Source organism: Rhinoderma darwinii, chromosome 6, assembly GCF_050947455.1.
Source record: "Rhinoderma darwinii isolate aRhiDar2 chromosome 6, aRhiDar2.hap1, whole genome shotgun sequence".
NCBI classification, from domain to species: domain Eukaryota; kingdom Metazoa; phylum Chordata; class Amphibia; order Anura; family Rhinodermatidae; genus Rhinoderma; species Rhinoderma darwinii.
The window spans coordinates 95,028,181-95,044,208 of record NC_134692.1 but is presented as its reverse complement, the minus strand read 5'-3'; the positions used below and the strand labels follow the sequence as shown (position 1 = coordinate 95,044,208).

The 16,028-nt window shown below is 43.4% G+C and overlaps 1 protein-coding gene across 1 annotated transcript; it reads right to left on the bottom strand.

Moving 5' to 3' along the window:
* Nucleotides 1–11,073: 11,073 nt before the first annotated feature.
* On the bottom strand, nucleotides 11,074–12,189 carry LOC142656377 (hemoglobin subunit alpha-5-like). Its single transcript, XM_075831294.1, has 3 exons — nucleotides 12,095–12,189; nucleotides 11,669–11,873; nucleotides 11,074–11,202 (listed from the first exon to the last, which is right to left on the bottom strand). Exons 1-3 carry the CDS (start codon nucleotides 12,187–12,189, stop codon nucleotides 11,074–11,076), a joined length of 429 nt encoding a protein of 142 aa, XP_075687409.1.
* Between the last annotated feature and the right edge of the window lie 3,839 nt (nucleotides 12,190–16,028).

The window sequence follows — 16,028 nt, the reverse complement described above, 5'->3', positions numbered from 1 at the left end:
TTAACATTTAAATCAACGAGAACGGAGACTCACGTGCTTTATCTCTCCCCCCCCCCCTATATAGTGTCAACCAAGTATACTTAGTGTGTCCTTGATATGCTACGTATGAGATATATCTCTAAGGTGCACAAACTGCTGACATTCTACTAAAGTGCAGGTCCCTGTCATGTCCATCCACTATGCAGAGTTACGTATTTTCACATAAAAAAAAGGTATATATACATATTTGAGTGAAAGATCGCACAGTAAGATTAATCCCCCTTTGTTAAACGTTTACCAAGCAGTCTATTTTTGCCAGGTGGCTTATAGAAACACTGATCCTGCCTTTTTCTTCTCCTCTTAAGCCATATCATGAGGAAGTATGTGGATTGATAGCTCTTTTTGGGAGGAGGTCATGGGCTATGTATGTTCCCTCTTCTAAATGTTTAAATTGGATATATTGCATGTCCTACTTTTTAATACTTTCATAATTCTCGCAAGATATTGACTGTCGTAGCTCCTAATTATTTTGGGGACAAGATCTCTTGAACCTCCTTTTGATATTCTTTGAATTTTATGTGATTTGTGTTACTCTTAAATTGATATTGGGCATAAGGAAGTAGGTTAGGATTATCCCTCTTCCATTTTCCAGTCGACCCCACATTTAGGACGTGTTCATACGAACACTAGAAATAGTTTTTTCTTTTTCCCCTGAACTTAGTAGTTCTGGTGCCGGAACGCCGTATGTGGTGATTCCATTCTATTTCTAATCTCTTTCTTTTTTCCTATTCCCCTCTCTTCCCTCCCTTTCTCAGATGGCGTCTTGAAACTTTGTTCATTGAACGTGCGTGGTTTTAATACATCGGAGAAACGCTCTCAGGTTCTGTACCATATGCATAAGCAGCGCGTTCATATTCTACTCCTACAGGAGACCATTTCAGGGCAGACCATGTTCCGGCCATTAAGCATAGATATTTTACACAGTGGTTTCAGGTTTCATAGTACTAATCCAGATTCAAAGTCTAGAGGTGTGAGCATTGCAATCCATAAATCCCTCCCGGTCTCCATTGTAGCAACGCAATATGATCCTCAGGGGCGCTTTCTATTTTTGAAGCTCTGTATTGCTGGCAAGCTATATACTGTTGCCAATTTTTACTTACCTAATTACAATCAAGCGAGGGTTTTCAAGAGTTATCTCACAGAGTTTTCTCAAATTTGCTGAAGGCTCTCTGATTACCGCAGGTGATTTTAATTTTACTATGGATCGGGCGTAGGACTCGGGCAGGTACTCAGTTGCCATTTCTCAATTGCTTGCTCTTAAAACTAAGCTTTTTTCTTTGCAGCTTGTGGATGTTTGGAGAATTCTTAATCCTCAGGGGAGAGATTATACTTTTTATTCCCCAGTTCACAACATGTACAGTAGAATTGACTTGTTCTTCATTAGCCATTATTTACTCTCGTGAAACCCAGAGTCCCAGATTGGCACAATGATCTGGGCAGATCATGCGCCTGTCTTTCTTTCCCTTACTCTCCCAGACACAATATCAAGAGAATGGCAGTGGAGGTTGAATCCGAATCTCTTAAGGGATTCAGTTTGTCATGTGGCTATCAAGCGCTCCATTGCTGACTTTCTTGATCATCATTTCTCAGACACTACTCCTCGCCCAGTTCAATGGGAAGCATTAAAGAGCATTATACGGGGCACTTTTATACAACAGGGAGCAAGATTGAAAAAAGAAAAAGCATTTATAATTAAACATCTACTGTCTCAAATACGTGACCTAGAATTAAAACATAAGCAGACCCAACTCTCCCAGACATTAGTTGAGTTGATGGAAGCTCGAAACTCACTGAGGGATTTACTTGATCAGGTACACGCTTCTTATTGAGATCACTGTCGCCGCTACTCATATGAACATTCCAATAAATATGGTAAAGCTCTAGCTCGGACGCTTCATCCAAGAGCTCCTCAATCATTTACCCCCTTGATCAAAACCATATCTTAAGGACCAAGACATAAATCGAAGGAGATTGTTAATATCTTTAGAGAATACTATCATTCCCTATACAATCTTAGGGGTCCCTTGGCAGATATGTCACCTTTTGACCTCCAGCATAAAATACACTCCTATGTTTCTGACACAGCCTTGCCGACCTTAGATGCAGCCGAGATCTCTTCCTTGAGTGAGGAATTCTCGGAATCAGAAGTAGATGTAGTTATTAAGTCTTCTCCAGTTGGTAAAAGCCCAGATCCAGATGGATTCCCGTCATCTTTCTACAAAGGCTTTATCACTCCGCTCCTTCAATTTATGACCAGGGTGTAATGATGGGGGTAGGGAAACGGACAAGTGAGCCCTAATCTACCCGCCACTCTGTCCCTGCCTACTTGCAACGACCCGCCCTAGGCGACGGGGTACAACTGGGCGGCGGTCCCTACGCTCAGTAAGTGCACGAGACAAACAGACAAGGGTACACAAAGCTAAGGGAAATGGGGCAGTTGCCCACGGCAACACCGTGAGCAACAAGAGTGGTGAACGAGCCGAGTCAAACCAGGAGTGCACGAGGTACCAAACGCAGAGCAGGAGAGTAGTCAGTAAGCCGGGGTCAGTATGGAGCAGAATCAAATAGTCAGAAGCTGTAGCTGGGCCAGGAAACCACACGAGAAGAATCACAAGCAAAGGAGGAACAGGAAAGGCAGGTATAAATAGACAGAGGGCGGGAGCTAGCTCCATCTGGCCAGGCTGCGATAGGCTCTCCCACTCCTAAGCCTGCCATCCTGAGTGGTGGAAGATGGAGTCAGTCTCAGAGACATAGACTCAGGTGCAGACTGATTACCTATGGGCGTATACACAGAAGTTGTGCCTGGCAGATCCTTTACACAGGGTTTTTAACTCCGTATCTTCCTTGACCTCGTTCACTCCACAAACTTTGACGCAAACTATCATTGTTATTCCAAAGTCGGGGAAAGATCATTCTATTTGTTGGAACTTCTGACCAATTTCATTGATAAATGTGGATGTTAAATGTTATTCAAAGCTATAACTAATAGGTTAGCTCCTCTCCTTCCGTGGGGTATACACTCTGATCAGGCAGGATTTGTTCTACGTAGAGAGGTCCGAGACAACACTAATAAGACCATCTTATTATTATCTTATGTCAGGAAAATGTCGATCCCTACGTGTTTGGTATCAGTAGACGCAGAGAAGGCTTTTGATCATGTTCACTGAGAGTTCTTGCGGTCTGCCCTTTGTCAGTAAGGGATTGGCCCCAAAATGTTATAACGAACTAATACTTTCTCTATATCAGAAGTGTACGGCTAGGGTAAGGGTTAATGGTGTCCTCTCTCCCTCCTTATCAATAGCAAACGGTACCAGAAAGGGTTGAACCCTATCTCCGCTGCTTTATATTATTACGATGGAACATCTAGCAACAGCTACACGTAATTCTCCAGATGTTTCTGGGATTAGAATAGGACAGACACACCATAAACTGGCTCAATACGCTGATGACCTCTTACTCTTTGTTACGAACCCTTCTATTTCCTTTCCGGTTCTCATATGGGAGTTCGAGAGGTTTGGTCAAGTGAGCAATTTTAAAGTAAATTATAGAAAAACAAAAGCCCTAAACATCTCTTTACCTATGGCGCTACTAGACAGCCCAAAATCTTCCTTCTCATTTAAATGGCAATCACGATCTATCAAATACTTAGGGGCTCAGATCCCGGGAGACTTGGCGGATTTATATTCCATAAATTTCCCCCCACTACTTCAACGTACTCTTAAGAACCTACACTCCTATGACCCCAGCCATCTTTCCTGGTCCGGTCGCATGAATGTCATCAAAATGAATATAGTACCACGCTTCTTATTCTTGTTCCAGGCGGTTCCTGTTCTTATTCCAGGGACATTCTTTAAGAGTGTTCAAGGGGCCTTAAGCAGATTTGTTTAGGGCAATATGAGGCCACGCCTCAACATGAAAGTTTTGTCTCATCCAAAGATGAAGGGGGAGCGGGCTTTTCTTATCTCCTTTTATACCCTCAGGCCACAATTCTTATGCGAATCGTAGATTGGTTTCAAAATAGCTCCAACAAACAATGGGTCTCGATTGAACGGACCATTACCGCAATTTCCCTTAGGTCCTTACCTTGGATTCTGCCGGATTATAGACCGGCCCTTTCTACTTTCCCAATACTTACCCAACATGTCCTCATTCTTTGGGATAGACTTTTAGCTCGAAAGGGTCTATCGCAGAGACCTTGGCTTTTTAGCCCACTCTTCGTCAACCCGGAATTTCCACCAGCTGTACACAAATCTAATTTCTTGGTACGGTCCTCCTCTGACGACAGTCGATTAGGCCAAGTCTTATCGGATGATGGATGTCTTAACTCCTTTTCTGAGATGCGGGGGTTCTGCCCTGGGAGGACACTTTCATGGTTTATGGTTTGAATATGCTCAGTTATCAGCATTTCTCCGATCTGCCTTACCAGGGGGGACATCAACTGTCCACAAATGCCACCTTTGAATTCATATTGCTACAATTGACAGCTCCAGGTCGCATCATTTCTACAATATACTCCTTCCTATTGGAGGCCTCGGAGGATCGAACTCCTGCATATATTAGTGCCTGGGAACGTGAACTAGGGGTTAGTTTGACGACTGCAGACTGGGATCGTATTTTTTTGTTAACACATAAAATGCCTATGGCATGTCATTGTAATGTCTGTGGCTGCGGGCTGTAAGCTCCAGCCTCCAGCTGACAGCTGCAGCCACGAGTCGGCAAGCGCTGGCCTCAGCCTCCTTCTCAGGCGACGCCAGCGCTTGCATCCACTCACCTCCGCCGGAGCCCGGACATCTTGAACGACCTTTGTCCTGTGAGTACCCTGGGCTATAAGAGGGGTCCAGCCCCCTAGTTCGATGCCTAAGCGCTGTTAGCTTTCCCAGTCTGTCTTGCAAATGGTCCCTTAGTGTTTCCCGTTCCTGTTGTTACCCGTACCTTGTTCCCCGTTCCTGTTTCCCGTGCTTTGCCCTAGTATCAAGTCGTGCCACGTCCTGTGTCATCTGCCACGTCCAGAGGAATCTGCCACGTCCTGTGTCATCTGCCACGTCCAGAGGAATCTGCCACGCCCTGTGTCATCTGCCACGTCTGGAGGAATCCTCCAGGTCCTGTGTCATCTGCCACGTCCAGAGGAATCTGCCACGTCCGGAGGAATTCGCCACGTCCTGTGCTATCTGCCACGTCCGGAGGAATCCGCCACGTCTGGCACAACTTGCGGCTCCTGTGTCATCCGCCACGTTTGGCGCCATCTGCTGCACCCATCTCATCTGTGCCAGAGCTGCGGCCACCATCTGGACTATTCAGGTGATTTTTTAATCAGTGCCTGATCCATTTCAGACTACATGCCAGGTCCTTCTGTTCGGATGACGTCAGGATCGCCTTCATCATCTCTCTCCTTACCGGCAAAGCCCTGGCATGGGCCAATCCTCTGTGGGAACATCAGGGACCAGAGACCCGGGACTTGCAGTGCTTCTTACAGACCTTCCGCTCGATCTTTGAGGAACCTGGGAGAGTTTCTTCGGCTGCTGCATCCTTGCTAACCCTACACCAGGGAGACCTCTCCGTGGGCGAGTATGCCATTCAGTTCCGTATACTGGCTGCTGAATTGACCTGGAACAACGAGGCTTTGGTGGCTACATTCTGGCAGGGACTGTCTTCAGGGATCAAGGACGAGCTGGCTGCTCGCGATCTGCCCTGGACGATCTTATCCTACTCGCCTCCCGTGTCGACATGAGGATCCGGGAACGTTCCCAAGAGGTTCTCCGGGGGAGAGAACTTCCCAGGCTGGATTCTGCTGTCCCACAATCCTCCTCAGTTGTCCCACCAGAGGACCCGATGCAGAGTAATTATGTTAAATTGTCTACCCACGAGAAACAATGCAGACGCACTTCTGGACTTTGTTTGTATTGCGGCCATGGAGGCCATATTGTGCGTCTGTGCCCCCAGAGGCCGGAGAGACCCCATTGCCTAGGATTGGTTGGAGAGACAACCCTAGGTGGAACGGAATCTAACAGAGGATTCGCTTCCAAATTGACTATTCCTGTGACCCTGGTATCCGGCGACAGGACGCATCAAGTCTCTGCCTATCTTGACTCTGGCTCTGCTGCAAATTTCATCCAGAAAGAGCTTGTGGATCATCTTCAGCTGCCCACAGTTCCCCTGGAGACATTTTTGGCTGTTGCCTCAGTTAATGGACTGCCTCTGCCTGATCCCATTATCTCTAAAACCAAGCCGTTGAAGCTCCAGGTTGGAGTACTTCATTCTGAATTTATTTCGTTCCTTGTTTTGCCCAAGGCCATCAATCCTGTTCTGCTGGGCCTGCCATGGCTTCGACTACATGCCCCAGTCCTGGACTGGAATTCTGGAGAGGTTCTCCAATGGGGCTCCAAGTGCCATGGTCGTTGTCTGTTGCAGATCCATCCTGTCAAGCCTTCTCTGCCTCAGTCGCTGTCGGGACTGCCTCCCCATTTTGCTCAGTATGCAGATGTTTTCAGCAAAAAGGATGCTGAGACGCTGCCTCCACATCGCACCTATGACTGCCCCATTGTACTGGTTCCTAATGCCTCTCTTCCCCGTGGACAGGTATATCCTCTCTCCTTGCCTGAGTCTCTATCCATGTCGGCCTATATCAAGGAGAATCTGGAGAGGGGTTTTATACGAAAATCTTCCTCCCCGGCCGGGGCTGGATTCTTCTTCGTTAAAAAGAAGGATGGATCACAGTCAAGAACAAATACCCGTTGCCACTCATCTCTGAGCTATTTGATCGCATACGAGGGGCCAAAATTTTTTCTAAGCTAGACCTGCGTGGGGCTTACAATCTAGTCCGGATTCGCCGGGGTGACGAATGGAAGACGGCATTTAACACCCGGGATGGGCACTACGAATACCTGGTGATACCCTTCGGACTGTGTAACGCTCCCGCAGTGTTTCAGAAGTTCGTTAACGACATCTTCCGAGATCTACTCTATGTCTGTGTTGTTGTTTATCTCGATGATATTTTGATTTTCTCCCCAGATCAGACGACTCATCGGAGGCATGTCCGTCAGGTTCTACTACGTTTGAGGGAGAATCATTTATATGCCAAGCTGGAGAAGTGCGTCTTTGAGAAGAGTTCTCTGCCCTTCCTGGGCTACATCATCTCGGATCAAGGCCTCAAGATGGATCCTGAGAAAGTGAAGGCTGTCCTGGAGTGGCCACGTCCCCAAGGCTTAAGGGCCATACAGCGGTTCCTGGGATTCGCCAATTTCTACCGGCAGTTTATTCCTAACTTCTCTTCTCTGACGTCTCCCATCTCAACCCTTACCAAGAAGGGTGTGAACGCCAAAGTGTGGACTCCAGAAGCAGAGTCTGCATTTAATAGCCTGAAGAGTGCCTTCACTTCAGCCTCGATCCTCCATCATCCTGACGTATCTCGGCAGTTCTCACTAGAAGTGGACGCTTCCTCTGTCGGTGCAGGTGCACTTCTGTTCCAGAGGAGCTCCAAAGGAAAGGCAGTAGTATGTGGCTACTACTCTATACTGTTTTCTTCTGCTGAGCGCAATTACTCCATTGGAGATCGGGAGCTGCTGGCCATCAAATTGGCTCTGGCGGAGTGGAGACATCTTCTGGAGGGCGCTGCTCACCCCATCCTGTTCTTCACCGACCACAAGAACCTCACTTACCTTCAGTCCGCTCAAAGACTTAATCCTCGTCAAGCCAGGTGGTCGCTGTTCTTCACCCGTTTTCTGTTTGTGCTCCACTACCGTCCCGCTGACAAGAATGTGAGGGCCGATGCCCTGTCCAGATCATTTGAAACGGAAGACACGGTGGAGTCCCTTCAGACGATCATAGACCCATCCTGCGTTGTCGTGGACTTTTCCTCTGCCTATCACCCCCAGTCCAATGGGCAAGTTGAGAGGATCAACCAGATCATGGAAAATTATCTTCGCCACTTCACCTCTTCACAGCATGATAACTGGGTACAGCTTCTTCCATGGGCCGAGTTTTCATACAACAACCACACAAGTGAGTCCACCACTTCCACTCCGTTTCACATCGTGTACAGTCAACATCCCAGAGTTCCTCTTCCTGTATCAACTTCATCTCTGGTACCCACTGCTGACTCTGCATATGGGGACTTCCTGCAAATCTGGCAACAGACCCGGTCCTCTATTTTGCTGGCGGTAGATCGCATGAAGCGAAAGGCAGATACCAAGAGAAGAGAGCCGCCTCAGTATCTTCCTGGGACTAAGGTCTGGCTGTCCTCTCACTTGAGGGTGCCTTCATACAAGTTTGCTCCCAGGTTCCTTGGTCCTTTCGAGATCCTGCAACAAATTAACCCTGTCTCCTATAAGCTGCGGCTGCCTCCTACCCTCAGAATCCCTAACTCCTTCCATGTGTCCCTCCTGAAACCAGTGGTCCTGAACCACTACAGCACGACTTCTAGTTCCACAGTTGCTACCAGCGGTCCTTCTGATGTATTCGAGGTAAAGGAGATCCTGGACTGCAAAAGGGTAGGAGGAAGGACTTTCTATTTGGTGGACTGGACAGGGTTTGGTCCTGAGGAGAGGTCCTGGGAGCCAGAAGAGAACCTCAGCGCCCCTGCTCTTATTAAAAAGTTCCTCTCTCACTCTGGCCCCAAGAAGAGGGGGTCGTAAGAGGGGGGATACTGTAGCGTCCATGGCCGCGGGCCGTCAGGTTTACTCTCCTCCCGACGCCCGCAGCCATGGATCTGTGAGCGCTGGTCTCCGTCTCCCTCCTAGGAGATGTTAGCGCTCACTTCTGCTCCGTTCAGCTGGGTCCCGTAGGGTGCGCGCCACGCTCGCGCCCAGCCTTAAAGGGCCAGCGTGCGCAATTAGGAAATCGTCATCACTATCAACTGGTCTATAAGAAGGCCCCTGACCTTCTAATCCTTGCCTGAGCATTGTTAGTCTTTCCCAGTCTGTCTCGCAATGGTCCCTTAGTGTCTCCCATTCCAGCTGTTACCCGTGCCCTGTTACCATTCCTGTATTCCGTATTTTTCGAGTCCCTGTGCCTACCAGTGTCAAGTCTCATCTGCCATGCCAAGTGTCATCTGCCACGTCAAGTGTCTTCTGCCATGTCAAGTGTCATCTGCCACGTCAAGTGTCACCTGCCACGCCAAGTGTCTTCTGCCACGCCAAATGTCTTTTCCCACGCCAAGTATCATCTGCCACATCAAGTGTCTTCCGCTTCATCGGATACTGCCCACCACGTCTGGCTCCACCTGCTGCATCTGCCTCCATCCGTGCTGAAGCCACAGCCACCGCCCGGACTATTTCAGGTACCCAAGCATTACTGTCTGCCATTGACTTCCGCATAGACTGTGACCTGGTCAGCTGCCTCCCCGCTACGGCAGAGCGGCCTAGTGGGTCCACATACCCTGTGCCCGTGACAATAGGTATGCCTTGTCCAAAGATAATTTCTTGAATTTCTTGAATTTTTAATGTGCTTGAGACCATCAGTTGAGTTGTACAGATGTAGGATTGGTACATATTTCCATACAATTTTTAGCCCTATTCAACTACTGTTTTAATCCACATTATGGCAAGAACTACTCAACTAAATAGAGAGAAACAACAGTCCATCAGTACTTTAAGACATGAAGGTCAGTCAATTCAGAAAATGGTAAGAACTTTGAAGGTATCCTCAAATGCAGTCATGAAAACCATCAAACACTATGATCAAACTGGCTCTCATGAGGACCGCCCAAGGAAAGGTAGACCAAGAGTTATCTCTGCTGTAGAGGATAAGTTCATTAGAGTTACCAACCTCAGAAATCACAAATTAACAGCACTTCATACTAGAGCCTACATAAATGCTTCACAGAGATCTAGTACCAGACACATGTCAACATCAAGTTCAGAGGAGACTGCGAGAATCAGGCCTTTATGGCCGAATTGCTGCTAAGAAGCCACTGCTGAGGAGGAACAAGATGAAGAAGAGAATTGGGCCAAGAAACACAAGGAATGGACATTAGACCAGTGGAAATCTGTACTTTGGTCTGATAAATCAAAATGTTAGATTTTTGATTCCAACTACCATGTCTTAGAGTGCTCAGCACCGCTGGGAACTCCTTCAAGACTGTTGGCAAACCATTCCAGGTGACTATCTCATGAAACTGACTGAGAGTATGCTAAAAGCGTGCAAAGTTTTCATCACAGCAAAAGGAGGCTACTTTGAAGAATCTAAAATATAATACATATTCTGGTTTGTTTAACACTATTTTTTGTTTACTACTTAATTCCATGTGTTCCTTCATCGTTTTTATGTCTTCGATATGAATCTACAAAGTAGAAAAAAAACAAGAAGCCCAGATGAAGGCAACGTCGAAAGGCGTGTCGGGTTTGGTGTCTTCCCGGTGGTTGAGGATACTCACGTTACTTATTTTGCCATGGGTATGTCGAATTTACCATAGCCTAATGCAGTATATCCTTTGCATGCTAATTGTTCTGCCATTTCATCTAGCTATTATTTAACTGAATATACCTAGTTTTCCCATCCTATACATATATTGCAATCTCTGATAGCTTACCTATAGTATGCAGCCTTTTCCCCACTGTGGGTATTTTATGTAACCTCGTATGTGCGATATCTTTAGTGATTTGCTTATAGCAATTTAGTATTTGCTTGCTATTGATCCAGTGATTGCTATATATTAGCACCCTTGGCATATTAGCGCGATTTCCTCCCCCGGCTTTATGAGACTGGTTTCTTGCACTGTACGATCCATTTATTTATTTTTAATTGTGTATTGTATATTTAATAAAAATATATTTTGTACCATATTTAGTGTGATTAAAGACCTCTTCTCTATAAGTTATCTATGAATCTTCAATGTAGGAAAAAAAAAAAAAAAACAGAATGAAAAGGTGTGTCAAAACTTCTAACTGGTAATGTATGTTTGGGGTTTTTATTATTTGTTTGTTTTTTTCATACTTTTCAAAAATATAGTATTCAACACAGACAACAATGAACTTTTCAATACATTTTATTGAACTGGCTAAGACATGTTAACAATCAGTTACCACACTGAGGCTCAGTTTATCTGTACTTGGACACCAGGACGGAGGACACAGCAGACAGGAACTTGTCCCAAGCAGCCTGAGCAACAGCATTGAAGTCATTGGGAAAGTGGACAGCCAGAGTCACCTGGATGGAGTGGGACAGCAGCTACAAGAGAAACAGATTGTCATTAGTAATCATCAAGATAACATCAAATAAACATTAGTGACATATGTTAATTGCTTTAATAAAGTACAAAATAATAGACCTCTTTATTACATTGTAGAACAATAGTAAAAAAAAGGATTTACTAGTTAAATAACTAATTCTACCATATTCAGTCATTACACACTAACTTAATTATCTATAACTTTATTTTTAGTATTTATAATCTATTTTATTTATTTGTGGTCATGGAATAAAGTATATATTCTTTTTCATTATGAATAAACACAATGGAGGAAATGTATCAAAATCGATTCAAGTGAAAATGGTGTAGTTGCCCATAGCAACCAATTATAATCCAGCTTTCAGAGGTCTTCTGGAAAAAGACAGCAGCAATCTCATTGCAACTGCTCCACTTTTCCATAGTTTTAATAAAACTCCCCCATTTTATTTTGAATGAATAACTTACTCTGAAGTTGCCAGGGTCAACCCTGAGCTTCTGGGCATGCAGGTCACTCAGGGCGGACAGAGCATGGTCAATGTCATCCAGGTGTTGGGCAGCATTACCAATGGCATTCACAACCTTTCCGCCATGGCTATGGAGATCCTTGGAGTCATGGCTCAGGTCGAAGTGGCTGAAGTAGGTTTTGGTCTGAGGGAAGCTCAGGAAGAGCCTGTAGGTATGATATATATTATTAAAAAAACAGAAAGACTTCATGGATGAATGGTAATTAAAATATGATAGAAATGTTATAATTTATAGAACAACAATTGCAAAGTCTTTGTAAGTTAATGTGGAGGCGCTATACTGTGGTATATTCATAATAGTAGAGCATAATTATAACAATAGATAATAATAGCGTATATGAATAATAAGATGACAGGTTGGCATTACCGTTCCAGAGCCTCTGCTCCAATGTCATCAGCATGGCCAGCAACCTTGGCCCAGATTGAGGTGATGGCTGCCTTCTCAGCTTCAGTGAAAGTCATCGTTGGTTCAGGTCAGTGCAGATAAACTGGATAGTCCCTGAAGCAGAGCTTTTGTCATGCACATTTATAGGGAATTTGACTTAGACGACAATAAGCAAACACATTGCCATTGGCCACCTGTGTGTTACACCCTTGCTCTAATCTCAAAAACAAGAAAGTACGTCAGGGATCCAAACTGCATGACATAATGGTATATCTCTTAATCTCCCCATACAAAAACTACAATATGCACAATACAGAACGTAGGATATTGTGATGTAGTCTGATAACAGTATATTGTATCTTTGCTTATTTTAGACACTATATTACATTTTTATTATTAGACAATAGGAACCATATATAACCATAATAATCATAGTTTTGCTCACAGATAAAACTAAGAAATCGAACAAAAATATCACTCATTGGAAAAATTTAAAATAAAAGACTTTGTAATACACAACATGCAATAAACTTACTTTATGAGTTTTGTAGCTTTTCCCGGTTACATAGTTACATAGTTAGTACGGCTGAAAAAAGACACATGTCCATCAAGTTCAACCAAGGGATGGGAAAAGAGAAGGGAACAATTTCTACACATAGGAGCTAATATTTTTTTCGTTCTAGGAAATATTTAAGCCTTTTTTAAAGCCATCTACTGTCCCTGCTGTGACCAACTCCTGCGGTAGACTATTCCATAGATTCACAGTTCTCACAGTAAAGAAGGCTTGTCACCTCTGCAGGTTGAACCTTTTCTTCTCCAGACAGAGGGAGTGCCCCCTTGTTTTTTGAGGGGGTTTTACATGGAACAGGATTTCACCATATTTTTTGTATGTGCCATTCATATATTTATATAAGTTAACCATGTCCCCCCTTAGTCGTCTCTTTTCAAGGCTAAATAGGTTTAATTCCTTTAATCTTTCCTCATAACTTAGATTCTCCATGCCCCTTATTAGCTTTGTTGCTCTTCTTTATATCTTTTCCAACTCCAGGGCATCCTTTCTATGAACTGGAGCCCAGAACTGAAATGCATATTCTAGAGGAGGCTGCACTAATGCTTTGTAAAGTGGTAATATTATATCCCTGTCTCACGAGTCCATGCCCCTTTTAATACACGACAATATCTTGCTGGCCTTTGAAGCAGCTGATTGACATTGCATGCTGTTATTTAGTTTATGATCTACAAGTACAGCCAGATCCATCTCAACAAATTACTCCCCCAGTGTAGCTCCCCCTAGGACATATGATGCATACAGGTTGTTGGTAACCAGATGCATAACTTTACATTTATCTATATTAAACTTAATTTGCCAAGTGGATGCCCCAACACTTAGTGTGTCCAAATCAGCTTGCAATTCACGAACATCTTCCATAGACTGAACATTACTACATAGCTTGGTGTCATCTGCAAAAATAGAAATCGTGCTATTAATCCCATCCTCTATATCATTAATAAATAAGTTGAATAATAGTGCTCCCAGCACTGAACCCTGGGGTACACCACTTATAACCGGGGACCATTCAGAGTAGGAATCATTGACCACAACTCTCTGGATACGGTCCTTGAGCCAATTCTCAATCTAATTACAAACTATACTTTCTAAACCTATAGTCCTTAATTTACCCATTAGGCGTCTATGAGGGACAGTGTCAAATGCCTTTGCAAAGTCCAAAAACACTAAATGCACAGCGGCCCCTCAGTCTAAGCTTCTGCTCACTTCTTCATAAAAACAAATCAGGTTGGTTTGACAGCTTCTGTTCTTAGTAAAACCGTGCTGGCTGTCACCTATAATACAATTTTTTGTCACAAAGTCCTCTATATAGTGCCTCAAAAGCCCGGTTCTTACTGTTTGCGCTGATAAGTGGGGAAGTTTGGGAAGGGAGCAGTGGCACGGAGATGTTACGGAATTCAAAAGCTGAGTATATTGCAAAATCTTTTATTTTTATATTTTACCAACATTGGTTCCAATTCTTGAAAATATGACAAAAGTTTCCCTTTGAGCGCTGGACGGTCTGTGTGGTTATTTACAATAAGTATTATAAATAGGTGCAGCACCCACTTTATTGATGCATGGGTGCTTTGTCCCATTCTCCAATTCTTTTAACTAAAAAATGTCCTTTAATGTGTAACTGTTTGCTTCACCTTTAGCAGCAACAGATATCATATACTTCCTATAGTTTGATATGAGTCTTTAACATGGTTTACTATACTGTCAATGGCATTTAGTTTTTATTTTTCTGGTACAGGGTTCTAGAATGGCTGCCCCAGGAGTTGTATTTGAGCTATTTCTTTGTGCACATACTGTAGATAGAAAATAACAGTTATATACAATAGACTTTTGTGCGCTCTTTTTATTATAAATGTATTTCATTGAGCACTCGGATGTATATCCTGCATATATCTTGGTTGTCCTCTGTATATATAAATGTATCAAAACATATATATGTACAAAGCATTATATCACATCTCTAAATAGTTGTACAAAGACATATATGTGTAATTCACATGAGAAAAACACAGGACACCTATACAGACAGAAAAACTAGAACATGGTCACTGCTGCCAAATTGTTATGTACATATAGCAATCAATTTCAAAAGTGAACTAGTAGTGGTGGTACACAAAAAAAAAAAACATGTGTATGACACACCAATACGTAATATCCACTGAAAAATGTAGCACACAAATGCCAAAGATGTCTCTAACGCAATGTGTCTAAATAGACAAACACCCTTTAAAGCCCCAATATGCTGTTGAAAAGATAGCAAACCCACATATTACCATTGGGATCCATGAGGAAGTACTATTACAAAGTCCAAGCATCATGACTAAAAACAGGCATGCACCAATTATTTAGGCAAGCAATGATGGTCATTTATAAAACAACATGTGTGTTACCACTGTCAACTATATTAAGACTACAAATGATTTCACCTTGATATTTAGAAGAATCGATATATCAACCATGTATCAATATACAGCTCGCATAAATTTGCGTTAGGCAAATCCGCCATGGATTTTTCAGAAAATCTCAGCCACAAATCTGAAGCTCTGTTTTAATGATTTCTGCTGAGAATGTGTCAGTGCATCCCATTGTAGATTAGCCCTACTGTAATTGAATGCTGCAGAAAAAAACACAGTTAAAAATGTCACAAAAAGTGTTAGCAGACCAAATAATCAGCATTAGAGATGACAAAATTCAAAATCCACGGTTGCAGTCACACATGGCTGATTTTTTTGCCAAAATTATTTAGACTAAATATCAGTTGCATTCATCTAATTGGGCTTATTTCTGCAGCAGGTGCATGGATATCTGTGAGTTCCATTCAAATGAATGGAACTGATTTTCAGTTGCAGAAATTTCTGCAAAACAATCTGCCACGTGTGACTGGATTCGCAGAGCGCGTATTTGTTGTAGTCAGAAGTGGATCCAATAGGAAGGAGAAGTTTTTTCTTTATATTCCCCATTTCTTTTAAATCCACTTCTGGCTTTGGCTCAAAAATCTGCATCAATATCTGAAAAAAAATCTGAAAAAAAAATGCGATGTGTGAATACGGGCTCATAGTAGCAACCAGAGTGCTATATATTTTAAGGCTCTGTTCTTAACAGACTTTACAATAGACTTAAGTTATTTCAATGGGATTTTGTTTGCCTCTTTGGTATCAGTCATCATATGAAAATGTTCTCAATCTATGAGATGATGATTAGTAAGCACTTAGCTGTGGTGTAAGTATTCTAAAAAGTTAAAGGGGTTTTCCCATCAGAGACATTTATCCTATGGATATGTCATAAATGTCTCTGATGGGAAAACCCCTTTAAGATGTATCAGCAAAACCACAAATGCAAATAAAAAATGTT

What these genes read in the sequence shown, in the direction of transcription:
- LOC142656377 (XM_075831294.1), bottom strand. Translation starts at nt 12,189, where the DNA reads ATGACTTTCACTGAAGCTGAGAAGGCAGCCATCACCTCAATCTGGGCC. An exon ending in GGAGCAGAGGCTCTGGAACG is followed by an intron (nt 11,874 to 12,094) that starts GTAATGCCAACC and finishes TCATACCTACAG; the next exon opens with GCTCTTCCTGAGCTTCCCTC. An exon ending in TTGACCCTGGCAACTTCAGA is followed by an intron (nt 11,203 to 11,668) that starts GTAAGTTATTCA and finishes TTTCTCTTGTAG; the next exon opens with CTGCTGTCCCACTCCATCCA.